A 26,416-nucleotide genomic window follows, 5' to 3' on the forward strand; every position below is an offset into this window, starting at 1 on the left:
AACAGTGGCACCGAAAGCTACATGGTCTGCCAACACAGTTTGTATATGGGAGACTCTGAGAATCTTCTGATTGAAGTTCAATGGAAAAACAGTGGCACCGAAAGCTACAAGGTCTGCCAACACAGTGTTGATCTTAATCGATGGTCATGTGTAATCCGGTTGCGTGACAATTACATATCTGTTTCTGAAAAATCACATTTGATGAGAAGATCAATTAACTGTCACCAAGATACAATTTATCTATCGGATATTTACAGGCATATTTTGAATATATAAATAAATATAATGTTATGTGTTATCATATCATTATATAATATTTTATTTTTAATTCAAAATTATTTACTCATATGATAACACAAATTAAATATATATTTATTTATGTATTCAAAATATGTACACATAATTTTATTGTATCAAGTGACATAAAAATTAAGAGTAATGTTATATTATCACTTTTCTTTTAATTACAAATTTGAGTACATAATGTTATCATTTTAATCCAATTTAATTTTATCATTAATTTAAAATTATTCGATTATATATCGATATTATTTATATATTTAATTGTATATTTAAAAATATTTATATAGTTTTTAATGAAAAATTAAATTTGTCTTTTATCTAATATAGGGAATTTGAAAACTATGGTTAAAATTAAATATATCAAGAGCAATAATGCTAGGTATATATTTTTTTAATATATAATTTGAATATATAATTAATATATTATCATATGATTAAATATTATTATATTTTTTACTCAAAATAATTTAATTATGTAATAACATATTATCTATCTATCTAAATTATATACTAAAAATATATACATATAATTTTATTCATATATTAATTAAACTTCAAAGTTGGGATAAGAAGATTAGGTATAAATTAAAAATAAATTATTATTTAAATAATATGTTATAATATAATTAAATAATTTTAATTTTTAAATTAATAATAAAATAAAATAAGATAAGAATATGCGTTGTGTCGACTAAAATGTAGTTGGGACAAAACTACTTTGGGGCATGCTTGTGATTTGACCAAGTGTGAGTGCTGCTGAGTAATGTACACGGTAAAGACAAAACTACATGGCGTGCTTATGAGACATAAAAAGCACAATTCAATAAGTCAACCTTATTAAAAAGCTAAAGGCAAATTGCTTAATTAAGTATTAGGCATTATTTTACATTATCGCATTGCAGACCTCTTTGCTAGTTAAAATAATAAGTCATTAGTGTAATTAATCAGTTGACATTGATTATGTTAGCCACCAAAGCATTTCTCTTGACCCAGAAACCCGGATAATTGGCTTATTATCATTTGGGTAATATTATGTACATAATTTTTATGTATAAATAATAATATGTTATCATATAATTAAATATTTTAAAATTAAAAATAAAATAATATTTAATCATATGAGAATATATAATTATTTGTATATAAAATTATGTACAAAAATTTTACGTATAGTACTACAATTTTAACAAGGAAAGAAAGATAAAATGTCTACAAAATCTGATCAAATTCTTAGAAAATTGATAAAATTTAAAAGTCAAAACTTTAAATCTGTACCTCTAAATAACTTTTTTGAGTTATACTATGTATACATAATTTTGAATACATAACTGAGTATATAGATGATATATTTTTATGTGATTAGATGAACTTTTATTCTTGATTAAAAATTATCTAATAATATGATAATACATTATCTATGTATTTAATTATATACTAAAAATATGTATACATTTTATTGTACTTTTCTTCGTGTGCTCCCTCTTTTGACTCATTTGTTTAAGAAAGAGCATCGAAACTAGGATTGGCAAAGCATGGTTGACATTGAAAAAAGCAGTAATTTGGCCGATTATTTTTTTTTCCTTCTCTGAAAACAGAAGAACAGTATAGATTACTCAAACCACGGCGGCCATTGATCCTTTGAGAAGGATGTTTTAACAAAGAGAATAATATAAGTGGTTGCTGTGTCGAAACCAGAAGTAGCCGGCAATATAATGTTATGATTTATGCATGCCGTCTTAGTTAAGCTCAGACTAGCTAATTCATGTCATACATTACATAACATGTATAAATGCAATTGAATATATATATTTTTTTCATATTTTAATCATCGTCTCATTAGAGACAGTTTGCTGCCTTTTGTTTTCCTATTGCATGAATCGGTTCTTCACTAATTAATCAAAATAGATCCTAATTAAATGAGGAGTTGGTGTGTTTTTTTTTTGGGAAATTATAAAAAATAGCTAAAATTTAGGGGATCTAAGCAAAATTGCCCAAAATATTCAGGTTTAAGCAAAAATACCCAGGTTTTGTGAAATGACAAAACTACCCCCATATATAAACACAGCCAATTTCCTTACTTCCCACGGTCATTTCACTGTGTAAATTCAAAGAAAATTCAAAATTTTCCACTTTCCCACGGTCATCCCACGGTCGACCAAATTTTCGTTGATTTTCTTGCTTTCCGGTAACCGCAAATGGCAAAGAAGGTTAGTAAAATTCAAAATTTTCCACTTTCCCACGGTCATCCCACGGTCGACCAAATTTTCGTTGATTTTCTTGCTTTCCGGTAACCGCAAATGGCAAAGAAGGTTAGTATATCTCCTGTAATCTTATTTGAATCAAATTATTGTTCATATTATTGAGATTTGATTGAGATTTTGAGGTTTGAAATTTTAGGGTTTCAATTTGAACAATGCTTAAAATATTTTGATTCTTGGTTGTTTTCGTTGAATTGATTGAGGGGTTTTGTGTTATACAACGTGTAGATTTGATTTATGTGAAAATCGGAGGCTGAAACAACCAAATTTTTGCCTAAAATGGTTGTCGAAGGATCGGTAGTCCGACCGTGGGAACAGTGTTTCCCACGGTCAAACGATTTCTCCCACGATCAGCAGACATTGACAGTGGGTTAGGGGGTAAAATAGTTTTTTTAAAATATTGGGGTGTCGGGGAGAGCCCTTAGCCCACGACAGGTTTTTCTGAAATTTACTGCGTGACCGTGGGTTTTCCATTCTCCCACGCTCATCCCACGGTTCGAAACTTCCCAATTAGATTTCCGTCGATTTTCTTGCTTTCCGGCAACGGCAAATAACAAATAAGGTTAGTATATCTCCCGTAATCTTATTTAAATCAAGTTATTACTCATATTATTGAGATTTGATTGAGATTTTGCGGTTTGAAATTTTAAGGTTTCGATTTGAACAATGCTTAAAATGTTTTAATTCTTGGTTGTTTTTGTTGAATTGATTGAGGGGTTTTGTGTTATATAACGTGTAGATTTGATTTATGTGAAAATCGGAGGTCGAAACAACCAAATTTTGGTCGAAAATGGCTGCAAAGGATCGGCAGTTCGACCGTGGGAACAGTGTTTCCCACGGTCAAACGATTTCTCCCACGGTCAGCAGACATTGACCGTGGGTTAGGGGGGTAAAATATATTTTTTAAAATATTGGGGAGCCAACAGAGATTTCTTAGAACACAGCGGGTTTTTTGAAAATTTGTCATGTAACAGCAAACTTGTTTACAATATCAAATATCTAAAAACCTCCTATATTTATCTAAAATTATATTTAACCCTCATAGTGATTGAGAGAGTTAAATAAATGAGGGGAAGGGTAATTTTGGTATTTTTTGTTTAGGAATAATGAATTTGGGCATTTTTGCTTGAAAATAGTGATTTTGGGCATTTTTGCTTAATAAGGGGATATTTTGGCTATTTTTTTAAATTTCCCTTTTTTTTTTTCTTTTCCAAGTAAATGTATACTAAGAAGAAAAGGTCCAATAGAAGAACAACTTAAACTATCCCAACACTTACGAGATAGAGGATAAGGTAATAAATGTGGTGTTTTGAAAATTATATCGGATTGATCGGTTCAATTGGGAACCGACTCTAAGTTTAGTTTTCTTAATATTAAAAAATAGTTTACTTGTTGACTTGGTTAAATCCAATCAAAACCAACTGAATCAAGTTTGACCAAAATTTAGAGTATTTTTAAAAAATTTAATTATTTTTTAGTAATTTGATTATTTTAAATTAGATTTGATGAATTTCTAAACCTCTGTAAAGAAAACATAAGTTCAAAGATTAAAAAAAAATAAAAATATCTTATATCTATTAAAATATCTTTTATAGACAATGATTTGTAAAATTATGTTTTTTTTTTTTGTATCATGAGACAGACACATTTTTTTCATCAAATTATTTTATTAAAATCAGGTGAATAATTGACATTTTTAGAAACAATATATTCTAATTATCATAGGTCTAGATATTCTAATTAATTTTGTTTTTTTGTAAAATTTTAAGCAAAATCTATTAATTAATTTGATATTATTTAAAAAAATATATTATAATTTGATAATAAATTGAATCAACCAGTTTTCAATTGAATCATGAATCAGTAAGACAATCGATTCAATCACTGATCTGATTTTTAAAACATTTGATAACACTATATTGTTGCTATCTTGTCCATTATCTTACAAGTGTAGAGATGGTAAGACAAGATGAACTTATATTGTTTTTCTGTTGTGGCATTTCCTTCTTAATATACATTTACCTAAAAGGAAAAACACACACACACAAAACAAAACAAAGCTACACTAATTGTTGGTGTGGCTTAAGAGTTTGGGAAATAAATATAAATTCTTCATGTGTGCATGGGTATTTATATAGAGAGAGGTATAATTAAGCTATAAATTTACTTTAATATGTCAATTAGGCATCCACAATCAAGTAGTATAATTTTGGAATCAGTATTTACCAGGCTAGTCTAATTGTGCACAAAACATGACATATAAAGAAAAGTTTACCCACTAATCAATTAAATAAAAAACAGATCAAAGGACTATTTCCCATCCACGGATTGTTGAAATGACAAATTTCTATCAATTTAAGTTTTAAAAAGTTAAATTTTTACCTATCCTCCATTTTTATTATTGAATTTTATTGAGTTAATAAGGTAAAAAAATTTGTTTTACATAAATTTTTTTTATTTTTTCTCTTTTTTTATTCTTTTTTATTTTTCCATTTCAAAAATTTGGGGGTAAACTATTAGTTTTAAAAATATTAGATGTGTTAATAAAATTTTTAAAAAAGTTTAGAATTTAAAATAGTATGAGGTGTATTTAATACTTTATGTGTTTCAATCATTTAAAAAATAATAGTTACACTTTTAAAGAATTAATCAAAATGTTTTAATATTTTTTAAGTAGTTGGATGATATATGGAAGTTCAATTTTTGGAAATTTTAATAGTGAAAATTTAGTATTTTAAAGAAACCTTGGGTGGGAAATGTGATTTGGCGTAAATAATAATTTAGAGTTTATAGATTAGATTGCTACTCTCCTAACAATAATCCATTAATTAGAAAATATCTTTGTAAAGAGATTTAGCTACGTAAGTAATTAAGTAATTTCATAATCCACCTTCAACATAGTTGTGCATTCAACAAATTATATTTTAATTAAACAAAAGAGATGTTGAGTTTATCTGTACATTCCACATTATTTGAATTGTTAAGATGATTACTGATTAAATAACTTGTTATTTAAGTTAAAAGTAGATAATATTTTGATAAAAAATTAGAGTAAATTGGACTCTTGAACCAAGAATGTTACAGAATGACTGAAACTATTCAGAAAGATAATTGTTTCTTGAAATTATGAAATATTCGTAGAGAAATATTAAAAATTAACAGAAGAGCACATAAGAAACTAATCAAACTCTATTTTTTAGTGTTGGGAATTGTTCATAATTGTTTACAATTTCGATTTAGTAGAACTCTTTACGTACAACTTTCACCAAGAAATTCAAGAAACAGAAAAAAAAAAAATTACATTCAGAAAGATCAAAGTGCCGGTTTGATTATCGCAACGATGACAGATATATCATCGATTTTGCCTCCAACGTGGTCGACCTTCGCTTTCTTGGCAGCTCTTGCAAACGGGCAATCGGAGGATTTATCGGAAGACTTAAACAGTGCAAGTTCCGCTATAATCTCTGCTAAATTTTCTGGACATGTTTCTTCTTCTATTCCCTCTAGAATTTCTTCAATCTCTGACGGAAACACATTATCAAGCAACCCATCACTGCCACAAACTATAATATCTCCACTCTCAATCGGCATTTTCAGCTTTTCAGCAACATCAGGACGGTCACCGCTTTTTCCCCTACCCAGTTGATACGGACAATTAAAACGACGCTGTTGCACTGGCGACTGGTATATAAATTTCTTGTCTCTAAACTGCATAAACCCGCTGTCTCCCACGTTCGCAGCGTGTAAACAGTCATCTTTTATTGTCACAATGCAGGCAGTGGATGAACCTTTAGCCTTAGTGATTGAATAAGCAGCTTTTAACACTTTCTTTGGATCCACGGTTTCCTCTGGTAAAGCGTATAAAGCGATAACAGAGTTTTTCATAAGCTCGCGTGCAAATATGCCTGCGTCGATCCCTCGTTTCATCCAGCCACCAACACCGTCAGCCACCCCGAAAGTCTTCTTCTCTGGACAAAGAAAGTGGGCGTCTTGGCCAAGTGGCAGTGAGTCTTCGCCCTTAGGGACATAGAATGATCCCATTGTTATCTCCATTGTGCTCCTCTTACGTGGAAAAAGTTCTGGTTTCTTCTCAAGAAAGGATAGAATTTCAGGCTCCGCCATCAGTTTACGTTTGATTATCATATTGAAGAAGCTTGATGAAAGACTGACAGTTAATCTGGCTCAGTTTGAGTTCTATATATAGAGTAAATTTAATCCTAGTAGAATCAGGAAATTGATTTAATTCCGTTAGGAATCATAATAGAGGGATTTGAATTTTAATTGATTTAGGATACTTCTTTTTTCAATCTACGTATTCAAATATTAATTCATTACCAAGAATTTGTTGATGTTCCATTCACTACAAGAATATTAGATAAATAAAAGGATTTTTCAATTAATTTTAAAAAAATTATTATTTTTATCAATTTCATGAATTTTATTTTAAAACAAATTATAATGAGACACTTAAAATTAAAGTAAGAATTTTACGGAATTACATGGGAAACTTTAAATTCATATTTGTTGGAGATTAAGAAATCTCATATAAAATAAAAACAATATAAATTAGTGATATAGAAGTGTGGTATATGAGACTTCTTGTAACCTCTCCTAAATAATTGGGTGTGTTACAGAAAAACGGCATGAGTTCCCCTACTTTAGAGGGCCCGGGGAATATTTTTCTTTTTAATTATGTCCTGTAACACTCCCAATTTGTAATTCACACAAACCAGTCCTACCAATCGACTGGATTTTCATCAACTTAATTACCATTAGTAAAATAAATGCATAATAATGACAATTATAAAATTATCACCCACAGAAACTTTATAATCATTTTTCATAACTAGCCATATATATATATACATATCCACCAATATCTACATCAAGTATATATATATATATATAGGCATATATTCACATATACATCAAAACATATATATATTAATAAAAATATGGTGCCTTCCTCCCTTAGCCTCATGTCTCATTAGTGCTCCCCGGGAACCTTTACTGCATTTCTTTACCTGTAAAATATTAAATTAAACGGAGTGAGCGACTATGGCTCAGTAAGAAAATCATACTAAACACTTAAAGTATTTCATACCAATATTAATCTCTTTCATACTCAGCGTGTCTGGGCTATTCATATATAAAATTATTGACACGGACACGCATTAAACACATATCAGAATTCTTTCCTTTCACACATTTATTCATTTCCTTACTATACAGATATGATTCACTCGTTATGATTTATGCATGTATGAGTGTCATGACATTTCTATTTTCTGATCGTACATCTTTCTCAACTCTTTATCAGCCACACAGGCTTGTATGCATAATTCTAATGCAAATGACTTTCATAAAATATTTATTAATTTGTTTCTCTCTCTTTCTCATTGATCGATCTAGACTACATATGATAGTACTTGCAGTCACCATACAAAGTATAATTCTCTCTTACACGCATATTTTTTTTTCTTTGCTGTCCACACAGTACAACTAATATTTTTCTTTGCTGTCCACACAGTACAGCTGATATTTTTCTTTTGCTGTCCACACAGTACAGCTTATATTTTTTTTCTTTTGCTGTCCACACAGTACAGCTGATATTTTTCTTTGCTGTCCACACAGTACAACTGATATTTTTTTTTTCTTTGCTGTCCACACAGTACAGCTGGTTGTCCACACAGTACAACCGATTATTTTATTTGCTGTCCACACAGTACAGCTGGCGTGTAAGGATTTTTAGTATGTTTTCTGCTTTCCTGTATCATATGAGTCATTATGAAAGCATGCATGACTTAGAAAATATTTTTCCTCTTTCTTTATTTTTTTCTAAATCATGCATATGTTATGATTCCTCAGGTATGCATATATAACCATATTATGAAATATGCGCATTTGTTATTTTCCCTTATTCTTTTCATTCATTCTCAACATCATATTATTTTCTCATGCATTTATATATATAAATATCATGCCTCAATTTAATTTCAATTATACAATATAGGCTTAATATAAGGGTTATTACACATATTATGCATATAATTAAGCAAAATTAACCTATATCACATAAAATGACATTTTTACCCTTATGGCCAAAATTACCTTTTTACCCTTATGGCCAAAAAATACATCATGAATCCTAATGAATTTCTTTATCCTTTTAAGCATAAATCACTTTAATTCTAATACCTTACATACTGATATAAGTAAAGGTTATTTAAATAACCTAACTCAAATTTACTTCAAGTATGTAAAGTATGAAATTCTTACCTTTTCTTTGTCAAATAGGTGATTTAAGCTTATTCACCTTCTTTTCTTCTTTCTGGCAACCTTAATCAACCAAAAATATAATCATCCATCAAACTCCCAAATTTCACATATCTTAAAAATTAAATTTCTTACCTTAGAACTGATCAGAATTGACAGATCTACACTTTTTATAACTGGGGGTACTTGAAATTAGGTGGTTTAGCTAGGTTTTTGGACGAATTTTGGTTAAGGGAAGCTTTAGCTAAAGAAATAATGGAGCTCTCGGCAATTGTTGAAGAGAATGAATAGATTATATAATTTATAAGCCTTTTGGACCATTTTGCCCTTAACCTTTTCCATAAATTACTATTTTATCCTTAGTCAATTACCAAAAACCCTTAGCACCACCATATAATTTCAAGTGTGCCCTTCAATTTTAATTCCCACTTTGTCCCTTGAATCTTTATAAAATGACCATTTTACCCCCTTTGAAAAATATTGCTCATTTAGTAGTTTTCTATGATTCTTTTGCAATTTCTTTACACAACAAGTTATAAAATCAACTCTAGGGATAATTTTGGAAGTGGAGTTTACTGACACACCTGAATTCGGATGTTACACTTCTAACACATGTTAATTGATTTTATGTAATATGAGTTTTGATTTTCATATTTATAAACCTAATATATACCAAATAGGTGGGCTCGAGGGAGACAGTCTTGGAGATCAAATAGTCTCACATATTGGCTTTGAGGCTATGAGTGGGCTTGAGGTTCAATATATTTCTAGATAGTATCAAAGTTTAAACCAAATGGATGGATGGATGGGCTTGAAAAAGACTGTCTTGGAGGCTAAATAGTCCCACATATTGGTTTTGTATATGTTGATTTTATGTAATAAACACTTATATATTCAATATATTTCTGTAATATTAATCACGAATCTTTCTTTAGGTCGATTGTGTTAACCTATTGATCACAAATTTGCTTACTCATTCGATGTATGTCTTCATTTTTATTGCATTTGATCTCTGCGATTCACAAGCAATTATGCTACATTAGAGATTCATAATTAATACATATTTCTAAGGTAGATTAGGGATAATCTTTTGTTCCATAAAAGATTTTTATTAATTAACACAATTATCATCATTTATTAATCTAATACGTGATCATTTAACTGCTACCAACAAAATCTAGTTTTGTCTTCATAAAAAAAGTATCATTGGTCAATATCACAACGGAAAATCATGTTTTTCAGTTAAAAAGAAACAACTTTCTTATTAACAGTCATAATTTTTGGCATCATCAAGATTTCAAAAAGCTCTAAGGCATTTGAAAGCTCATCCTCCTTGCATACGGTAGAAACTATCAAGTTCCAGGTTTCGGAATCAATAATATTTCCTCGAGTCAGAGTATTCAAAATTGTCCATAAACACTCCTCATCCCCTACGGGACACAAACCATTGATAAATTTATGAATACTAGCGCTGCGAGGCGCATGACCTTTGAAAACCATCTCGTCCAGAATCAACGCTGCAGCCTTGAATTGCAACCCATCACACAGCCCATCAAAAATTATCCTATAGGAGACCACATCAGGAGCACAGCCTCGTCTAGGCATGTCTTCAAGCAGATCATTAGCCGCACTCCATTTGCCCTGCTTACACAATTCGCCAAGTATCACATTATAACTAACAACATCAGCCTTACATCCACTTTTGCCCATCTCATTCAGAACTTCAAAGGCCGCTTCAAAATCCTTTTCTCTGCAAAACCCATTAATCATCGCATTATAAGCAACAGTGTTGATTTTGCAGCCATTGCCCTTCATTTCTTCAAAGACCCCAATAGCATCTGCCTTCCTCCCTGCCTTAAAAAGGGCGCTAATCAAAGTAGAATAAACCGCTGCATCCACCTCCATTTCATTTTTCACCATTTCTCTTTTCAACCTAAAAGCTAAACTCAACTCACCAACAACACAATATCCTTTTATCAATGATGCATAGATATTCCCGTTAGGCCTCACTTTATACACTCTCACCATATCCTCCTTCAACTTCGATGCTTCTTTTAACCTCAATTCCAAACAAAGCCCATAAATCAGCGTCCCAAAAGTCACCTCATCAGCCTTAAAACCCCTCCTTAGCATCGCACCAAACACACTCCAAGCTTCCTTCAATTTCCCACTCACAACACAACCATGAATCAGTACATTATAACTACAAGAATCCGCGCTCCCATCTTCCTCCACACGTGCAAAAATTTCCCTTATCTTATCAAGTCTCCCGCACTTTAACATCGCACTCAACAGTGAGTTAAAAGATTTCACCGTTCTCTGCACCCGAAAATTCGGCATTTCGTCGAACACCTGAAGCGCCTGCTCGCACAAACGCGCACGTCCGTAAAAACCAATGACATTGCAGAAGATAATCTCTTCGGGGGTGATACGGGTGTCGTGCTTTAGTTGGTGAAGTATTTGACGCATTTCGTCGAACATCTTCGCTCGACAGAGCTTGGTAATGATAAGGTCATAGTTTAGATTACTGTAGCGAAAGGGTTTGGCTTGAGGAGTTTGATTGGCGCTGGGGTTGGGATTTTGAAAGAGTTGGAGGGCGAGTTTGGGGTCTTTCTGCAGACGGAGGAGGGAGGAGAGCCTGAAGGAAGATATGAGTTTTGGGCTGGTCATGTTGTCGTTTTCTCCTGTTTGGGGTTCTACCAGTTTAGGCAACGTTAAACTTCAAACTGGTATACACTAAACCTCAAATTGAGGGTAAATATGAGATTTTACAATATATAGGCATTACACTATTCTTCTAAAAAACATTAAAAGATTTTGTTAAAGCCAAACATTAAGATCATTAGGCACTAATTCTTTTTTAAATTGATAGACTGATGTATGATGAGAAAAAATGGGCAAGACTGCTGGACTTCAGTAAGTTTAGGCAATTCTCAGAGGTTTAACATATATGCAAACTTTAAATTGGTGCAGTAAACTTTAAACTAGAGGTAAATGCGAGATTTTATAAAATAGGGGGATTTAAATATTGTAAATTGTTGATTGGATATCCAAATTTATTTTAGATTTTTCTAATGAGTTGACATTTTATCATAATATACCAATAAAATTATAAGAAATCTTGTGGATAAAAAATATCAAAACTTTAAGTTCAGATTAATGTCTCTATTTCTGTATTAGTTTTTTGGGTTTTTAACCTCGATTTTAAATTAAAAAAATCACTAATGTAGTCCGGGATGTATCTATAAAATATAAAAATTCAAGATTTTCCCGAAGTTAGTGTGCCCACTAATTCTAAACTTTATATTGGTATAAATTTTACAAAATAAGCTTCAAATTATACTTTGTAGTGCTATCAAGCAAACTACAATTAACGGATTTGTTGGTATAAAAATTATCAAATTTATGCATGGTAGGAAAATTTAGCATGTATGTGAAGGCACATATGTGGACAGTGGATACATTAAAATGAAGTAAAATGAACCGACCAACTTTGAATTACTGAAAAAAGAACGAAGGGAATCTAATTCAAAGCTGTGCAAAGGCAGAAAGAACACGTAAGAAAGAAAGTTTTGTTAGATCAATGTCCTTTACATCTTAAATGAACCGTTGTATTGTGCAGTGTCCTTGTATTAGATTCAAAAGAATATCTGATGATGTGCTTTTGTAGCAGGAGACCTCACTAGTCTCTGAAAATCCCTTTTGCTGGCTTCCAGATTTCAGAGTATGTCTGCTGACGGGTCGTTTTAACCATTCAAAACTACTGCATTTTACTTCCCTTCACACTGACCGGAAGTTGCAAATAAAGATAGCAATTCAGTCTCCGAAATTAGGTCTTCAATTAGTCTTTTTTCTTTCGCAAAAGAGATTTTCGGTAAAAACAGAAACAAAGATGACTAATTAAATCCCCATAATAAAGGATAAAATAGGAATAAAGATAAATATATTTTTGAACTATTTCCCTCTCAATTAGTCTCATTTCTTATATATTTTCTAAAATCTTATCTAATGAATTATCTTTCAAATTTTCAATATGTTCCAACATCTAATTGAGGGGAAAGTGTCGGGGAATTTTCTTGCAGGGATTCTAGGAGAGATAAAGGCGAGGGCTAGAATCAAAACTTTCAATATTTACTTATTCGTTGCCATCTCTAGTTACAAATATATAAAAATATATTATTTAATAATATAATAATACATTATTAAAATATTCGATTGGTGCGCATATAAAAGAAAAACAAGAGATGAAAAGTTCTCGTGTATTACAAAAATGTTGTACTAGTACATGCAGTAGTAGATGAGTACATGCAATTTTTTTAGTTGTTCAAGGCCAAATCGCCAGACAAACTTAGGATTTCTTTTTTGACTGGACCTTTTTGACCGAGTTGAGCATAAAATCTAAGATTTGCTTGCTTTAGATGCATGGAACGTGGAGCGTCAAGTTTATGAGTGGACGAAACTAGGCTTTGCTGAAGTTAATTATGGAGAATGGCGATCCATAAGCCATGAAATAAAGCTTCAAGAACACCAAAAGACCTGCACAAAAAGCAAAAGCAGCCAACATTATTTTGGAAGTTGAGTTCACAAAACAGGAAAAAAATATTGCCTTTGAAAAAAATTTAGAAAATGCAAATATCAACATCAAGCAAAGTTCTTGTATCGTAAGAAAGAAAAAATAATCTGAAAATTTAAAGGAATAAGAAACAAATATGTCATCTGTAATGAACACAACGGTACATTAAAACAGAAAATTCGCCATCTGCAAGCCTTCTTTGCTTTCGTAAGTTTGGAGAACATTTGATCTTCTGAGCATATGTTTCCCGGCGAATCCAAGTAAACTTTCCAAGGTATTGGAGGAGACCACAGTCCGCTCTGCTCATAATCAAAATCATACTGTAAGGCGTCGAAGAATTTGCCCAGCAGCCTATCGGATACCGTTTTCGAAACCATCTGAATATTAGGAGTGCTTGCAGAAGAACTCTCAGTCTCGTCGCTGCTGCTTTCTAATGTACCCGGTGAAGAAGCTTCAGACATGGTCGTAGCCATTGGAAACAACTAAGAAGAACAATGAGAGAGATTGATGATGATGATGAATAAAGGCTATTCCAGAAGTTAAAGAAGTTTATTGGTGGGTTTTATGATAGAGCACGTTGGTAAATTGTAGCAGAAGAAATTAAGAAAGAAAAAGTTTGAAGATTTGGTCCCTGAAAATTGGGACAAATTATCTGGTAGGGGACCTGTCTGATTAGCTTCAGATTGGTATACGCATATTAAATAATATAGCTAACAAGGTTGTATTATTAAGTACCGTTTGGAAGTACAAGATTTGAGTTGTCGATTTAAAAGGCTTTTCTGTTCAGGAATCAGATGAGAATATTGTTTGAATTTTGAATTGTTTCGCATCTGGTAGACTGAGCTAACGTGTCCGGGTATCTCTTGAAGCTCAAGAGAGTCGTCTTATTTAGTAAAGATACAGTATCAATTGATATCCTTCAATACTATAATTTAATATTTAAAGATTCGATCGATTTCAATTAACCCTAAAATTTGAGAAGCCATTTTTCTCATTCGTTTGTTAATTTCGTTAATATTCTGCTTAATTTTACAGTAAATTATTAATTTATCCTTTCAATAGAATTATAAAATTATCGTAATATTTAATATAAATATCAATTAAAAATTTACTCTCCCTCATATTAAAATTTAATAAAATTATATATATAAATAATATGTATAATTTAATATAAATAATGATATACCACAATATAATTATCCCACGCAAATCCCAACAACCCATCCCTCAAAATCCTTCTTTGCTATTTGGTTGTCTCTTGATAAAACTTAATGTCCAATTATCGTTGCCACCACTACCATCTCAATTGAAGCATTCTCTCCGCCCCCAAATTTGACCTTAAATTTATCACCCTTAATTTCGTAATTACCCTTTGTTATCAATTTTTTTTTCATCAAATTGCTTGCAAATTAATTCACAGTAAACTTTAACTATATAACAAATATGAAATTCCCATCCCTCCAAAAAATTCTTTAAACCCTTCTATTTTTACAATATTGTATCTCTTAGTTCTTGAGAGAATTCAACTTACAAGAATGTATGCAATAGACTTAGGATTAATTTTTCAATAATAAAAAACTATGTGAATCAAATTATTTGGTATATTACTGTATTTTTCCTGTTAAAAATATGGGATAATTTTGGAATTTAATTACATGTCAACTCAGCGGGGGAATTGGATTTAAAAAAAAGAAATGCGTAATATTACATGTACAAATAAATTATATAAGTCTATATATACAAATTGATATAGTAGTATATAGCTGAGTGATTTACAAGTAAAAAAATAAAAAATAAATTATCATATCACTCCATCGTAAACTATTACTTTAGTTTATACAATTTATTTATATGTATTGTTTTATTTTTTATGAAATGTCAATAGACGAGAGGCAAGCACCCTATTGGATATCTGATGACTGTATTGTTGAACAATAGTTTTAACTTTTAGTAGACGTTATAGAATAGAAGTTTAACAGAACTTTAATGAGTAATACTATATATATAAATAAATTATATAAACTTATTTATATAACTTGAGACCGTATTATCTGATCGGGTGATATTAAAATAATAAAAATGTAAATATTACATCACTTAATCACAAATTATTATCTCAATTTGTATAAATAAAATTATATAATTTATTTATACATATATTTTCGTTCAACTTTAATACAATATATTTTTTACAAATTTTCATTGGGCCAAACAATAGGGCTTAAGCTTCTTAGACTTCGACTCAATTATACGGCCGAACTAAAGCCCTTAAGCTTCTTAGGGATTGGCCTAATCACACAAAATTAGGCCGGAAAATTAAAGCTCTTGGCTTGTTTGGCTTTATAAGAATTCAACAAAATCTGCTCCCGCTCATTTCACTTGACCTAAACCCTCAATTTCTTTCAAACCTAAAGAAACAACGTTCCCGGGGGCCAAAAGGACTTAAGACTGACAGATCTTTTATCATCGACCCGAAAATGAGAGAAGAAGAGATCGAGAAGCTTCGCGGAGTGGTCCGTGATTGCGTGAGCAAACATTTGTACTCGTCGGCTATTTTTTTTGCTGATAAAGTCGCGGCGCTGACGAATGACCCCGCCGACGTCTACATGCAAGCTCAAGCTTTGTTCCTCGGCCGCCACTACCGCCGTGCCTTCCATCTTCTCAATGCCTCGAAAATTGTTCTCCGTGACCTCCGATTTCGTTATTTAGCGGCCAAGTGTCTGGTAATAGTCATTAATTTTCAAATTTCATTGCCTTTCAATTGAATTTTTATCCCGTTTATATTTTTTTTCTGCAAAATCTGTTGAATTTGAGCTGAAACATTATTCCTTTTGTTTCCTGATATTTGATTTATTGACGCGACTTTGTCATTTTTCTTTCTGGCTTATTTATGAATAGGAGGAATTGAAGGAGTGGGATCAGTGTCTATCAATGCTCGGTGATGCTAAGGTTGATGCCAGTGGGATTGTATATGACACAAAAGATAGCAATGTTATGTACTTAGATAAAGATGGGGAAGATAAAGAAATTAATGTTAGTTTTTTCCACATTTTAATTGATCTTTTACTCAATGTTTTACTGTTGCCAGCTGTTATGGAACCTAGGATTTTTTTAATCTGACAGATTTCTTCGGCAATATGCTTTTTGAGAGGCAAAGCATGCGAAGCTTTGGAAAACCGTGCCCAAGCCCGGCAGTGGTTAGTGTTTCTTCCAAATGATTAAATAAACAGAGTATTGTTTTTCTTTTGGCGGTTATTTAAGATGCTTGATGCTAATTCTTATCATGTGTTTCAGTCAAAATGGTAATAATTAACTGTCTAATTTTATTTGCTACCACATCATGTTATAATCATTATGAGTATTAATAATACAATTTCCTCAATTATGTTTATCTGATCCCTTAAAAAGGTGAATTGATTTTTTTTATTGGATTGGAAAATTCTAGATATGTATGCCATCTATGTGACTGAGTGCAAACATATCTGTTTTTCATTTTCATTTGCAAAGCAGATCTTTTATGAATATATTAAGGCTTGATAAATATGGTTGTTCGTAAGGTCTTCTTTAGGAAACCACTTGAAGAAACATGCAACATAGCTTGGGTAGACCGGATATTCTCTCATGGGTTGTTGAATGGAGAATTTGATATTCTTGGACCCAATGGTGGGACAGACATAATAGTGTTTAGATGGTTCGATTCAAGAAGGGTACTAGAGGTGGTCTGCTTTCACTAAGAGTTTGGATTGCAATGATGGAACGCTACATGGATTTGTTGCTAAAATTGTTTATGTATGCTAAATGATTGGTATTTCCGGCCATTATTAGTGTCGTTTCTTTTGCTCATTTTTTCTTCCAGTCCTTGCTTGAACTTTCTAGCTGCTATACGGAAACAAATCATTGACACCATTTGGTCATATTAGTCAAGTTGGTTCTGGAAAGAGAGTGACTGATTTGTTGGGTCTTTCATCTTGCTTCATTATTAAGAGTTCAGACTAAATTTTTAGGCTGTTTTGGAATTTGAAACTAATAGTACTTTAATGTCTTTTGTTACCTACGCCTGATATTGATGCTAGAAGTTCCTGTTATAAGATAAAAATTCCTCAAATTTTTAATCAGAATAAAAGTAGCATTTATTTCTTTAGATAAGGTCCTTCTTCAAGATGTGTTTGTCAGTAACTAACGTGGTACCAGTTACTGCTTTACTTGGCTCATCTTTGAAATTTATCTCTTTCAACATGAGTGACCTGCTATGTTCTTTTCCTTTCTTTTGTTTTCTCATTTTTTCTCCATTCTCTATATTGTTGAAGAGAAACTCCATATGTTGTTCAATATCTCATTAGACCTACTCTTTTATAATGATCTAAGGTACAAAGCCGCAATCAAAGCTGATCCTTTGTGTTATGAGGTATGCAAGATACATTCAATTGTTGTGTATTCATTTATTTATGTTTTGTACTGGCAGGAGGTGAGTAGCTTCTCTTTCTCCACATACCCAAAAGATGAGACCTCCTGCATTTGAGTTTTGTGCCTTCATAAAGTTGGCATTTATCTTTCTGGAAAAATGTTTTGAGTATCCATGTTGCTAGCTTTTATTAGTTGTTTTACCTTTTTAAGGATTATTTATATACTCTAAAATATTTGTCCTTGAAATTTCTGACCCTTGGGCCTTTTCTTCTCATTTTCCCTTTACCTATATATTTTATGAATTTACGATACATGTTCCAAATATTTTGTATAATAATTTCATCATTATGGTTTTCTCATGTCTGTACGAAATTTTTTCTCAGGCATTGGAATGCCTTATTGAAAAGCACATGCTGACGTGTGAGGAAGGTACGTGGTGTTCAAACCAATTTTATTGAGGTTTTCCTCCAGTCATATTGTATGTCATTTGAGTGAAGTGAATTACAACCATGTTTTATAGTTCAAACTTGGTTCGCATGATTGAATATATTTATATATACACTTATATTATATGTCATATGAAAAATTCATGCACGTGTATGTATGTGTTCTTATGTGGTTTTACAGGGCAGAACTTTTCTTTGTCTATCTTGTGCTACCATTTGATATTTCTATGCATTCTTTTTATTTTGCAAACACATTGCTTTAGACAATTTTCCTTATCCAATACTTAAATATGTTATATTCACTTAATTTTTCAGAAACAAGTTTACTTTCATCATTGGAATTTGGTCCTGAAGATGGATGGCTCTCTTCATTCTACTCATGTTTGATAAAAAAGGTGAACAGTTCACAACTTCAATGTATGCTACTCCATATATAAAACATATGCATACGTTTATAAGTTTTCTATTTGTTTTACTAGTAAAGATTCTTTATTCTTGCTGTGTGCTTGCATGTGCTGATCAATTCTTTTCTTTCTCTCTCTTTTTCCTTGGCCCCTTGGTGTTTTCAGTATGACAAGGAGAACGTTGTAGAAGCCAAATTCCGAGAGCTTGAAAAAGAAAGCTGTGATAGTAATCATTTGGGCCCTTCTGTCCCATGTACTCTGAAAAACAATACCGATCTTTTGGCCTGCAAAGCTGAATACTACCATCAGTGTGGTGAATACCAAAAATGCTTTGAGCTAACCTCCGTGTAAGTGATAAATTTTGAACAAAAATGTTGCTATTTTCTATTCCTGATATGCACTACTAAACTTTCTCTCTTCTTTGTTATAGTCTGCTTGAAAGGGATCCTTTCCATCTAAAATGTACCTTGGTACACTTAGCTGCTGCTATGGAACTTGGACATTCGAATGAACTTTATCTAATGGCATGCAATTTAGTGAAGGATTATCCTCAAAAGTAAGAATGCAAATTTTAGTATTCATTTATCCCTTTTGTGATTTTTTTCCTTTTTTTGTTTATAGAAAAATTTGAAAAAGTTTAAGTAAGGATAATGAGAAAAGATAAAAATTGGGAAAAGAAAATGTAGGACCTGATGGAATTGCTTTTGAGGTTGGAATTCAAGTGTATATGCGAGAATTTAAGAAAATTGCATTGCAGTGGTCTGAGTCCTAGCCTAGTTGTATTAAAAGGGCAGTGGAAGCAAAGAATCTTTCGTAGGTCTTATTAAGACCCTGAAAAAAGGAGCAGTATTCTTGTGTGGACATAGGATTCCCAGCTATTTAAAGAATAATAGAATAGTGGAGAAATCCAATCTTATGTTAAAAAGACAGAATTGAGAGAGTGGCAGAATAAAAGTTAAGAACTTCATAAAGGGAACTAGATAATTAGGTGATTGATTGAAAGTTTGATAGAAATTTACTCCAATTGATGTTCATGGGCAGAGGGGAAAATGTTTGAATCTAGAAATGAATTTGTAATGGAGACCAGTGGATGCAACTGCTAATGACATATGGGAGACAGATTAAAGTTGGTTTTAGTGTGCAACCATTCCTTTGGTTCAAATACAATGATGTAGGGGTAGATTAGATGTTGTGCAATCAAATTGCAAATTTTAGAACATTTTTGGCATCACCCAAAATCACTATGATAAGGCTATATGGGACCTTGTGCTATTAAAATATGAATTTAGGAATGTTTTTTCTTTTTAGTACCACCCAAAAGCACTAGTGAAAAGCTGAGGATGCTTTCTTTATGCATTTTATAGTATTTGGCTGAAGTAGAGAAAAGTATATTTGTTTTGTGGGTGAGGGAGAAGAAATGCTGGGATTACTTCCCACTTGCCAGGATTAGGGGATGGGCGTGAAGGGTACCAAAAATGGTCTGCTGATTTTTGGTAAATGGAAAAGCAAAAGAAAATGAGAAACTGAAATCCTTCTTTTTTCAGATCTTGTATGATGTATAGATAGATTTGTTGAAATGTCTGCCTTTTGATTTCCTTAAACTTCTATATTCAAGTGCTTACAAGGACTTTGAACCTTTTAGGGCTTTGTCCTGGTTTGCAGTTGGCTGCTACTATTATTGTATAAAGAAGTATGACCAATCACGCCGATTTTTCAAGTAAGCATCACAAATTACTCGGTTGCTCATTCTTATGTATTCTTCTGTTGTTAGTTGCATTACTTTCAATGTCGTATTTGTTAGTTCTTGGTCTTTTTCACCCTATATGATAAGAGGGAAAGTTCTTATTGTTAGATTCTAGAGATTCTTGTGTTATGCACTGATATTATCTTTTTTAAGTTTTGAAGACTTCATGATGCTGTTAACATGTGATGATACTAGATTTCATATGGTTTTTCTTTGAAACATTGGTGTTCTTGGCTGTGCAATTGCCAAATTTTAGAGTACCAAATCAGATCATTTTTCTTGTATGATCGATCAGCTTGGCATTTGGGTTGGTATTGTATTATATAATGAGTGAATAGATTATTTAGTATTGGGTTGTAATTAATCCAGCTTGTAAACCTGTTGATCTTAAATTACCATACAAATCTTTCAACACTTGTTCTATCTGTGTATATTAGACTTGTGTGATTTTTTTTAATAAAAATACAATGCATTGGTCTGATTGCTTGTTGAATTTTAGTCTAATAATGTCTCTTAATTGGATTCTTTGGATCCATTATAGTTTTTCATTAACATCGTATGTTATCTAGCACTTGTATATATTGAACTTACTGTTGGTTCCTTATTGATTCTGTGTGTCTCTCTCTTTCTTTGGGTAGCAAAGATGTGCACAGCTATTTTTGTTTTCAGTTTAAAAATACATTTCTTATTTTATCAAGAGCTTCTTTGCAGTTTAGTTTTGATTTATATATTATCTAGTCATTGTCTATATGTCACTCTTATAAAAGGTTCCCATTGTTTTTGTTTTTTCTAATAAGATTTGAGGTTATAAGAATGAAATCTGATTTCTTGTTGTGTCTGTTCACTACAGTAAGGCAACAAGTCTTGATGGGACTTTCCCGCCTGCCTTGATAGGTTATGGAAATGCCTTTGCTGCTCAAGAAGAGGGTGATCAAGCGATGTTGGCTTATCGCACTGCTGCTCGTTTGTTCCCAGGGTAATTTTTAGTGATATTTTGTTGGATTAGTGTTCTGTCTGAGATTGGACTTTTTTTGTTGCACATTTAGCAGTGGAGTGAGAGTGAATATAATAATTTGTGCATCTTTGAGGACACTTCTAGCATTTACACTTTTTTATCCCTTAAAGATATCTTAATTGTTTCATCAATTTGAGTGATACTGGTTTTCCAGATCTTACTTCTCTTGATCTTATTCAATTCTAAATTTATTGAAGAACATTTTGATGTGTGTAATTATGTGGGTACAATATGTTTTGATTGTTCGAGTTTGAATAATGCCTCAATTAATTCTTTAAGTTCTGGAATTGGGTTATCTGACAAGATTGATATATAATAATTACTTCCATCCGAATATTGATGTATAATGATTAACACCATGTGAATGTCATTGTTCAGCTGTGTTTTTCACACACATTTTTTCCCGACCAGGCAGTTATATGTTTATGTCTCAAAGTCGTCTTCATATTGGTAACAATTATATTGTCATGAGCATCCATTACACCACCTTACTCTTGCCATACTCTTCATGTCCCCCCATGTTCGCCTCCTTGTCACATCTTTGGTTATTAGCTCTCTTATGGGGGGCAGCCTAGCAGGGCCTTTTAGCAATAAGTTGCTGTACAAGTTATAGAACCTTCTGATCAAATCTGTTGTTGGGCATCTTAACTATGAAGTGCATTTTGGGCTTTCACTTATTTTATTTTATTTTTGTACATGGCTTATGCTCCTTTGATGTTCTTGATAATTGGATTATAATTGTAATTTTTTTTCTTTCAATATTGGCATTTGGAATTGCTACATTCCTTTGTAGTTTTCTTTTTGGAATCAAAGAAATCTTGAGTAGTCTTTTGGTCATTAATATCCAGTGTTTTGTTAATTATTTGCTTGATGATGCATTGCATTGGATTGCAATATGAGAGTACTCTTATTATTATGAATTGTTTTTTTACAGGTTGAATGTTGATATTCTCTTATTCCAGGTGCCATTTACCAACTTTATACATTGGGATGGAATACATGCGAACTCACAGCTTTAAGCTTGCCGAGCAGGTGCTTTATCATCTTGTAAACCATAGGCAATTTTCCATTTTGTTATCTTCAGATTTTGATTAGCCTGTCCATTTCCAGTTTTTTATGCAGGCAAAGACCATATGCCCTTCAGATCCACTCGTATATAATGAACTTGGGGTTGTTGCTTATCATATGAAGGAGTAAGGATTTTTTTTTTTTTCAATTGAATTTATCTTGCTGTTTATGCTGTTTATCCCCCTTATGAATCAGCCCTTGAACAAAATTGTGTCTGTATAAAATTTACCCCATACTTATCTTTTATTATGAAACCCAGAAAGCCTTTGTTTGCCTGTAGCTTTCCTGAGTCTTAAATTGGAAGCTATCTCTAGACTCTACAATCTTGGCAGTAAAGAAACTTGCTGGATACAATATGCGAAGTAACTTTTTATCAGAACTAAGGCTTTTTACCACTAGGCCCACCATCATTTCCAATTAAGCTGTATTTATAAAAAAAATTCATTATGAATTATATCCTATTCCTAACATATAGTATTGTTGGAGCCATTGAAATCTTCTGGGAATTAAACTTTCTGTAATCTGGCTCTTTTCGTTGAACAAGTGTAAGGTCATCAATTTTAACAAGTGATGTTTTTTCATCTGAACACTTGTAGGTATAATAAAGCTGTGTGGTGGTTTGAGAAGACTTTGGCGCACATTCCATCCTCTTTAAGCGAAATGTGGGAACCTACTGTTGTCAATCTTGCTCATGCTTACAGAAAATTGAAGTATGTAGTTAAATTAATTTAAAATTTTCTGGGTTTTATTATATGCCTATCCTTTTGCATGATATATACGTTTCCATTCTAGGGATTCATTGTATAATTGTACTAAAAAACAAAACATATATTTCAGAATGTATCACGAGGCAATTTCCTGTTATGAGAGAGCACTGACGTTGTCAAATAGAAGCTTGAGCACCTATGCAGGTCTTGCTTACACTTACCATTTGCAGGTATCATGGTTTTTTTATTTCCTTTTTCTTGCTCAAGAAGTTAGACCTGTATAATTATTCTAGAAATCCCAATTTTAGAATTTTTACATGGCTTTTAATGTTTATCAATGATGGTAAGTTTAATTATATTCCTTGGCTCTCCCTGGCAGGATAATTTTTCTGCTGCCATTACATATTATCATAAGGTAACCTGTGAAGTGCTTATGAACCTTGTTTGCCATGTTCACGCATTGTTGAATCGAAATATGAAATTCTGAATTTATAATTTTAATATGCTTATGCTTTTTCTTTAATTTGTTTTGTTATGCTAATTTCCAAATCAGGCTTTGTGGCTGAAGCCAGATGATCAGTTTTGCACAGAGATGTTAAGTTTGGCTCTTGTAGATGAAGGTCGTCATGGCATTGAACCCAAAATTGAATTTCACTGAACCGAGGTCCATATTTAATGATTTTGATAATATTATTTTCCATCATGTAATGTGTATGTAATCTATTATTCTCATGCTTGTAACAATTTTTTTGATTTTCACTAAATGATAAGGGCTCTGGTGCTTGATTTGTTGAAATCTCGGAGCTGAGGAGTTGTAATTTCTGGCCCTGTATTTAGGGGTAGACTCAAGCTAAATTAGTTTGGCTTGAATTAGTGTTCAGCTTGATTCGAGTTAGAGTTTCAGTTTGGTAGTTTAGTTTGAGTTCGATTCAAATACAATTACGGTGAATTAATATGAATAATATTTTATAACTTGGCCAATACAATATGACTATAACTTTATATAATAAATTACAGAGTGGAACACTGGTACACTTTAAATTAGGAAACAAGTTGATGATGGGATGGAGAGACAATCAAGAAGATTACACCTAAAGTACTAATTTGATTCAAACATGATTAAGTCTAGACATCAATTTATTTAAATTTGCTGAATTTAAAAAGAAATCACGGAAGATTTTGCCTTTCTGGGATTATTTTTTGAAGGACAAACCTGAGCTGTATAGCTTTTCTTCAAGTATCTTCTCCAAGCGATCCGACATTGAAGATGTTAAATAATTTCTCCAGTCTCCTACAGTACCTTTCCTAAAAAATGCTTCATTTCTAACTGCATAAAATCCAAATTTACTGTATTTACCAACCTTGTTCACCTCTAAATTTTTCAGATTATCAAAACTGCAAATCTTTGATATTTCTTTCACCACTCCTTGCCTCTCTTCAGCTTGACTGAAAGCACATCCTAAGAAATTGGCCAAATTCTTGATATTAAATATGATGTTCTCTTGCATGTCTTCATATTTCAGAAAGAGCACCTTTTCTGGGTTCTCTTGACTGGCCTTCCAGTACCCCATCACATGTTCCCAAACGGGGCCATAGGAGTGGACTCCATTGCAAATCTTCTCGAAAGCTTCCTCCATTGAAACCAGATTCATGTTTGGGTCTTGCAATGAAGAAAAGAATTTCCAATGGGAGATGAATTGATCCAGAGGATTTCTGGCTACATAAACAATGCGGCAACCAGAATTCAAGATGGAATTGGGTAATGAAGCATATGGGAGATGGGTGGCCAAAATCCTTGGCTTGGGAATGTCTTCAAGATTAGGAGATTGATTTTTCCAATAAAGATCAACCTCCAAGAAAGGAACAAGCTGATGAGGATTGGTGGTGAGCAAGGGGCTATTTTGTAGAGGAAAACGAGCACGGTTGACAATGGTGAAAGCGAGGGCTTTTAACCAAGTGGTGCCTGATTTCGGAAAGCTGGTTAATATTATGTCACCGTCTTCTGCTTGGAAGTGTCTCTGAAAGGAGATTATGGCGGGAATGAATTTTGATTGAGCCCAAAACCCTTGGTATTGACAGAGAGGATTCCCATCCAAGGTTTTCTCTCTTGGAAGGTTCAAGAGTAGTTGTTGAATCTCATTGCTTAGCTCTCCTATTGCTGCAGAGGTCTCCATGGATACTTTTTGGAATGCAGGGATCAAGAGATAAGAGTCGGATTCGGATATATGCATCATTTTAGATCACACATTATTTAATTCTGTGGCGAGACATGGGACACTCTCCATTATTAAAGGGTGTTTGTCTCTTTCTTCTTTTTATTTGAGAAATGTGTAACAATTTTTTCATTTTACAGAAGAAAAGCTTAAAAGTTGTCGGCATTAGCATTGAGTGGTTCTAGTTCGAAAGTTGCCTGGCCCCTTGTATGGATATTTAGTAGATCAGTCTATTATATTATATATTCACTTTTTTAATTTGAAATTATTTAATTATTTTAAATACAATCAATGGTCTCATGATTAATGGGTATTTAAAAGAGTTCATAATTACAAAAACTATGACAACAAACCTGTGAAACTGAATTCTGTACAAATAATGACACCCATCTTACAAATTCTGTACAAAACTTCCATGTCTGGGAAATCGAAGATAATGGGTGAAAATTGTAGAACAAGCAGCTGGGTTATCTTGAAACTTAATTCTTCTGTATAAAAAAATCATGTCGGTGATCAGTTTGTGAAGAGTAAACATTAAACAATTGATATAAAACACCATACACTTGGCAAAATTTGTGCAGAAAGCCAGAAACAGATGGATAATTTGGCCATATTGTATCAGCTTTGAGATATACTGAGAGAGAGAGAATATTGTTTAGCCCCCCTTCTTTGTCCTTACCAAGCCCATTTGCTCCATTTGTTTGTTCATTTATCTTCTCTGTGACAAGGACATATGAATGAGAAAGAAGTTTTGACGTTGCCACATTTTCTCTTGTTTGGCCATGGTCGATTGTACTGACTGTTTAAGCTAAATGGGATGTGTGATTCACGTGGCACGTTCCCCACTTGCTGCTTTCACCTTCAGGTTTCAACGATATTATGATCTTGGAGTGTATTAATTTAGGCCTACCATACAAAAATTAGATAAGAGTCATAACACATAACATCTCAGTTAATCCCAAATCTAAACATAATTATATTTTATATTAAATTGGTAGTTTAACA

General features: G+C 32.3%; 5 protein-coding genes across 5 annotated transcripts; 1 reads left to right on the top strand and 4 right to left on the bottom strand.

Moving 5' to 3' along the window:
• Positions 1-5,873: 5,873 nt before the first annotated feature.
• On the bottom strand, positions 5,874-6,683 carry LOC123225690 (probable protein phosphatase 2C 55). Its single transcript, XM_044649819.1, has one exon. The coding sequence runs from the start codon at positions 6,681-6,683 to the stop codon at positions 5,874-5,876; it is 810 nt and encodes a 269-aa protein (XP_044505754.1).
• A 3,316-nt stretch (positions 6,684-9,999) lies between these two features.
• LOC123217014 (putative pentatricopeptide repeat-containing protein At1g53330) lies at positions 10,000-11,636 on the bottom strand. The gene has a single exon (XM_044637747.1). The coding sequence runs from the start codon at positions 11,505-11,507 to the stop codon at positions 10,080-10,082; it is 1,428 nt and encodes a 475-aa protein (XP_044493682.1). The 5' UTR covers positions 11,508-11,636; the 3' UTR covers positions 10,000-10,079.
• Positions 11,637-13,069: 1,433 nt separating this feature from the next.
• On the bottom strand, positions 13,070-14,015 carry LOC123210837. The gene is made up of 2 exons (XM_044629660.1): positions 13,575-14,015; positions 13,070-13,373 (listed from the first exon to the last, which is right to left on the bottom strand). Exons 1-2 carry the CDS (start codon positions 13,881-13,883, stop codon positions 13,356-13,358), a joined length of 327 nt encoding a protein of 108 aa, XP_044485595.1. The 5' UTR covers positions 13,884-14,015; the 3' UTR covers positions 13,070-13,355.
• Positions 14,016-15,727: 1,712 nt separating this feature from the next.
• On the top strand, positions 15,728-24,181 carry LOC123219514 (anaphase-promoting complex subunit 6-like). Its single transcript, XM_044641511.1, has 16 exons — positions 15,728-16,133; positions 16,309-16,443; positions 16,534-16,607; positions 17,776-17,815; positions 18,198-18,243; positions 18,576-18,655; positions 18,830-19,011; positions 19,095-19,220; positions 20,307-20,381; positions 21,259-21,384; positions 22,386-22,455; positions 22,534-22,616; positions 23,088-23,201; positions 23,329-23,428; positions 23,578-23,613; positions 23,752-24,181. Exons 1-16 carry the CDS (start codon positions 15,888-15,890, stop codon positions 23,854-23,856), a joined length of 1,638 nt encoding a protein of 545 aa, XP_044497446.1. The 5' UTR covers positions 15,728-15,887; the 3' UTR covers positions 23,857-24,181.
• Positions 24,138-25,497, bottom strand: LOC123219549 (cytosolic sulfotransferase 5-like). The gene has a single exon (XM_044641560.1). It carries the CDS (start codon positions 25,430-25,432, stop codon positions 24,392-24,394), a length of 1,041 nt encoding a protein of 346 aa, XP_044497495.1. The 5' UTR covers positions 25,433-25,497; the 3' UTR covers positions 24,138-24,391.
• Positions 25,498-26,416: the final 919 nt, after the last annotated feature.

Source organism: Mangifera indica, chromosome 1 (assembly GCF_011075055.1).
Source record: "Mangifera indica cultivar Alphonso chromosome 1, CATAS_Mindica_2.1, whole genome shotgun sequence".
In the NCBI taxonomy this organism is placed as follows: Eukaryota; Viridiplantae; Streptophyta; class Magnoliopsida; order Sapindales; family Anacardiaceae; genus Mangifera; species Mangifera indica.

Excerpts from the sequence above, each read along its gene's own strand:
- LOC123225690 (XM_044649819.1), bottom strand. The coding sequence starts at position 6,683 with ATGGCGGAGCCTGAAATTCTATCCTTTCTTGAGAAGAAACCAGAACTT.
- LOC123217014 (XM_044637747.1), bottom strand. The coding sequence starts at position 11,507 with ATGACCAGCCCAAAACTCATATCTTCCTTCAGGCTCTCCTCCCTCCTC.
- LOC123210837 (XM_044629660.1), bottom strand. The coding sequence starts at position 13,883 with ATGGCTACGACCATGTCTGAAGCTTCTTCACCGGGTACATTAGAAAGC.
- LOC123219514 (XM_044641511.1), top strand. The coding sequence starts at position 15,888 with ATGAGAGAAGAAGAGATCGAGAAGCTTCGCGGAGTGGTCCGTGATTGC. Across the intron at positions 16,134-16,308 it reads ATTTAGCGGCCAAGTGTCTG|GAGGAATTGAAGGAGTGGGA; the intron begins GTAATAGTCATT and ends ATTTATGAATAG. Across the intron at positions 22,456-22,533 it reads GCTTTAAGCTTGCCGAGCAG|TTTTTTATGCAGGCAAAGAC; the intron begins GTGCTTTATCAT and ends GTCCATTTCCAG.
- LOC123219549 (XM_044641560.1), bottom strand. The coding sequence starts at position 25,432 with ATGATGCATATATCCGAATCCGACTCTTATCTCTTGATCCCTGCATTC.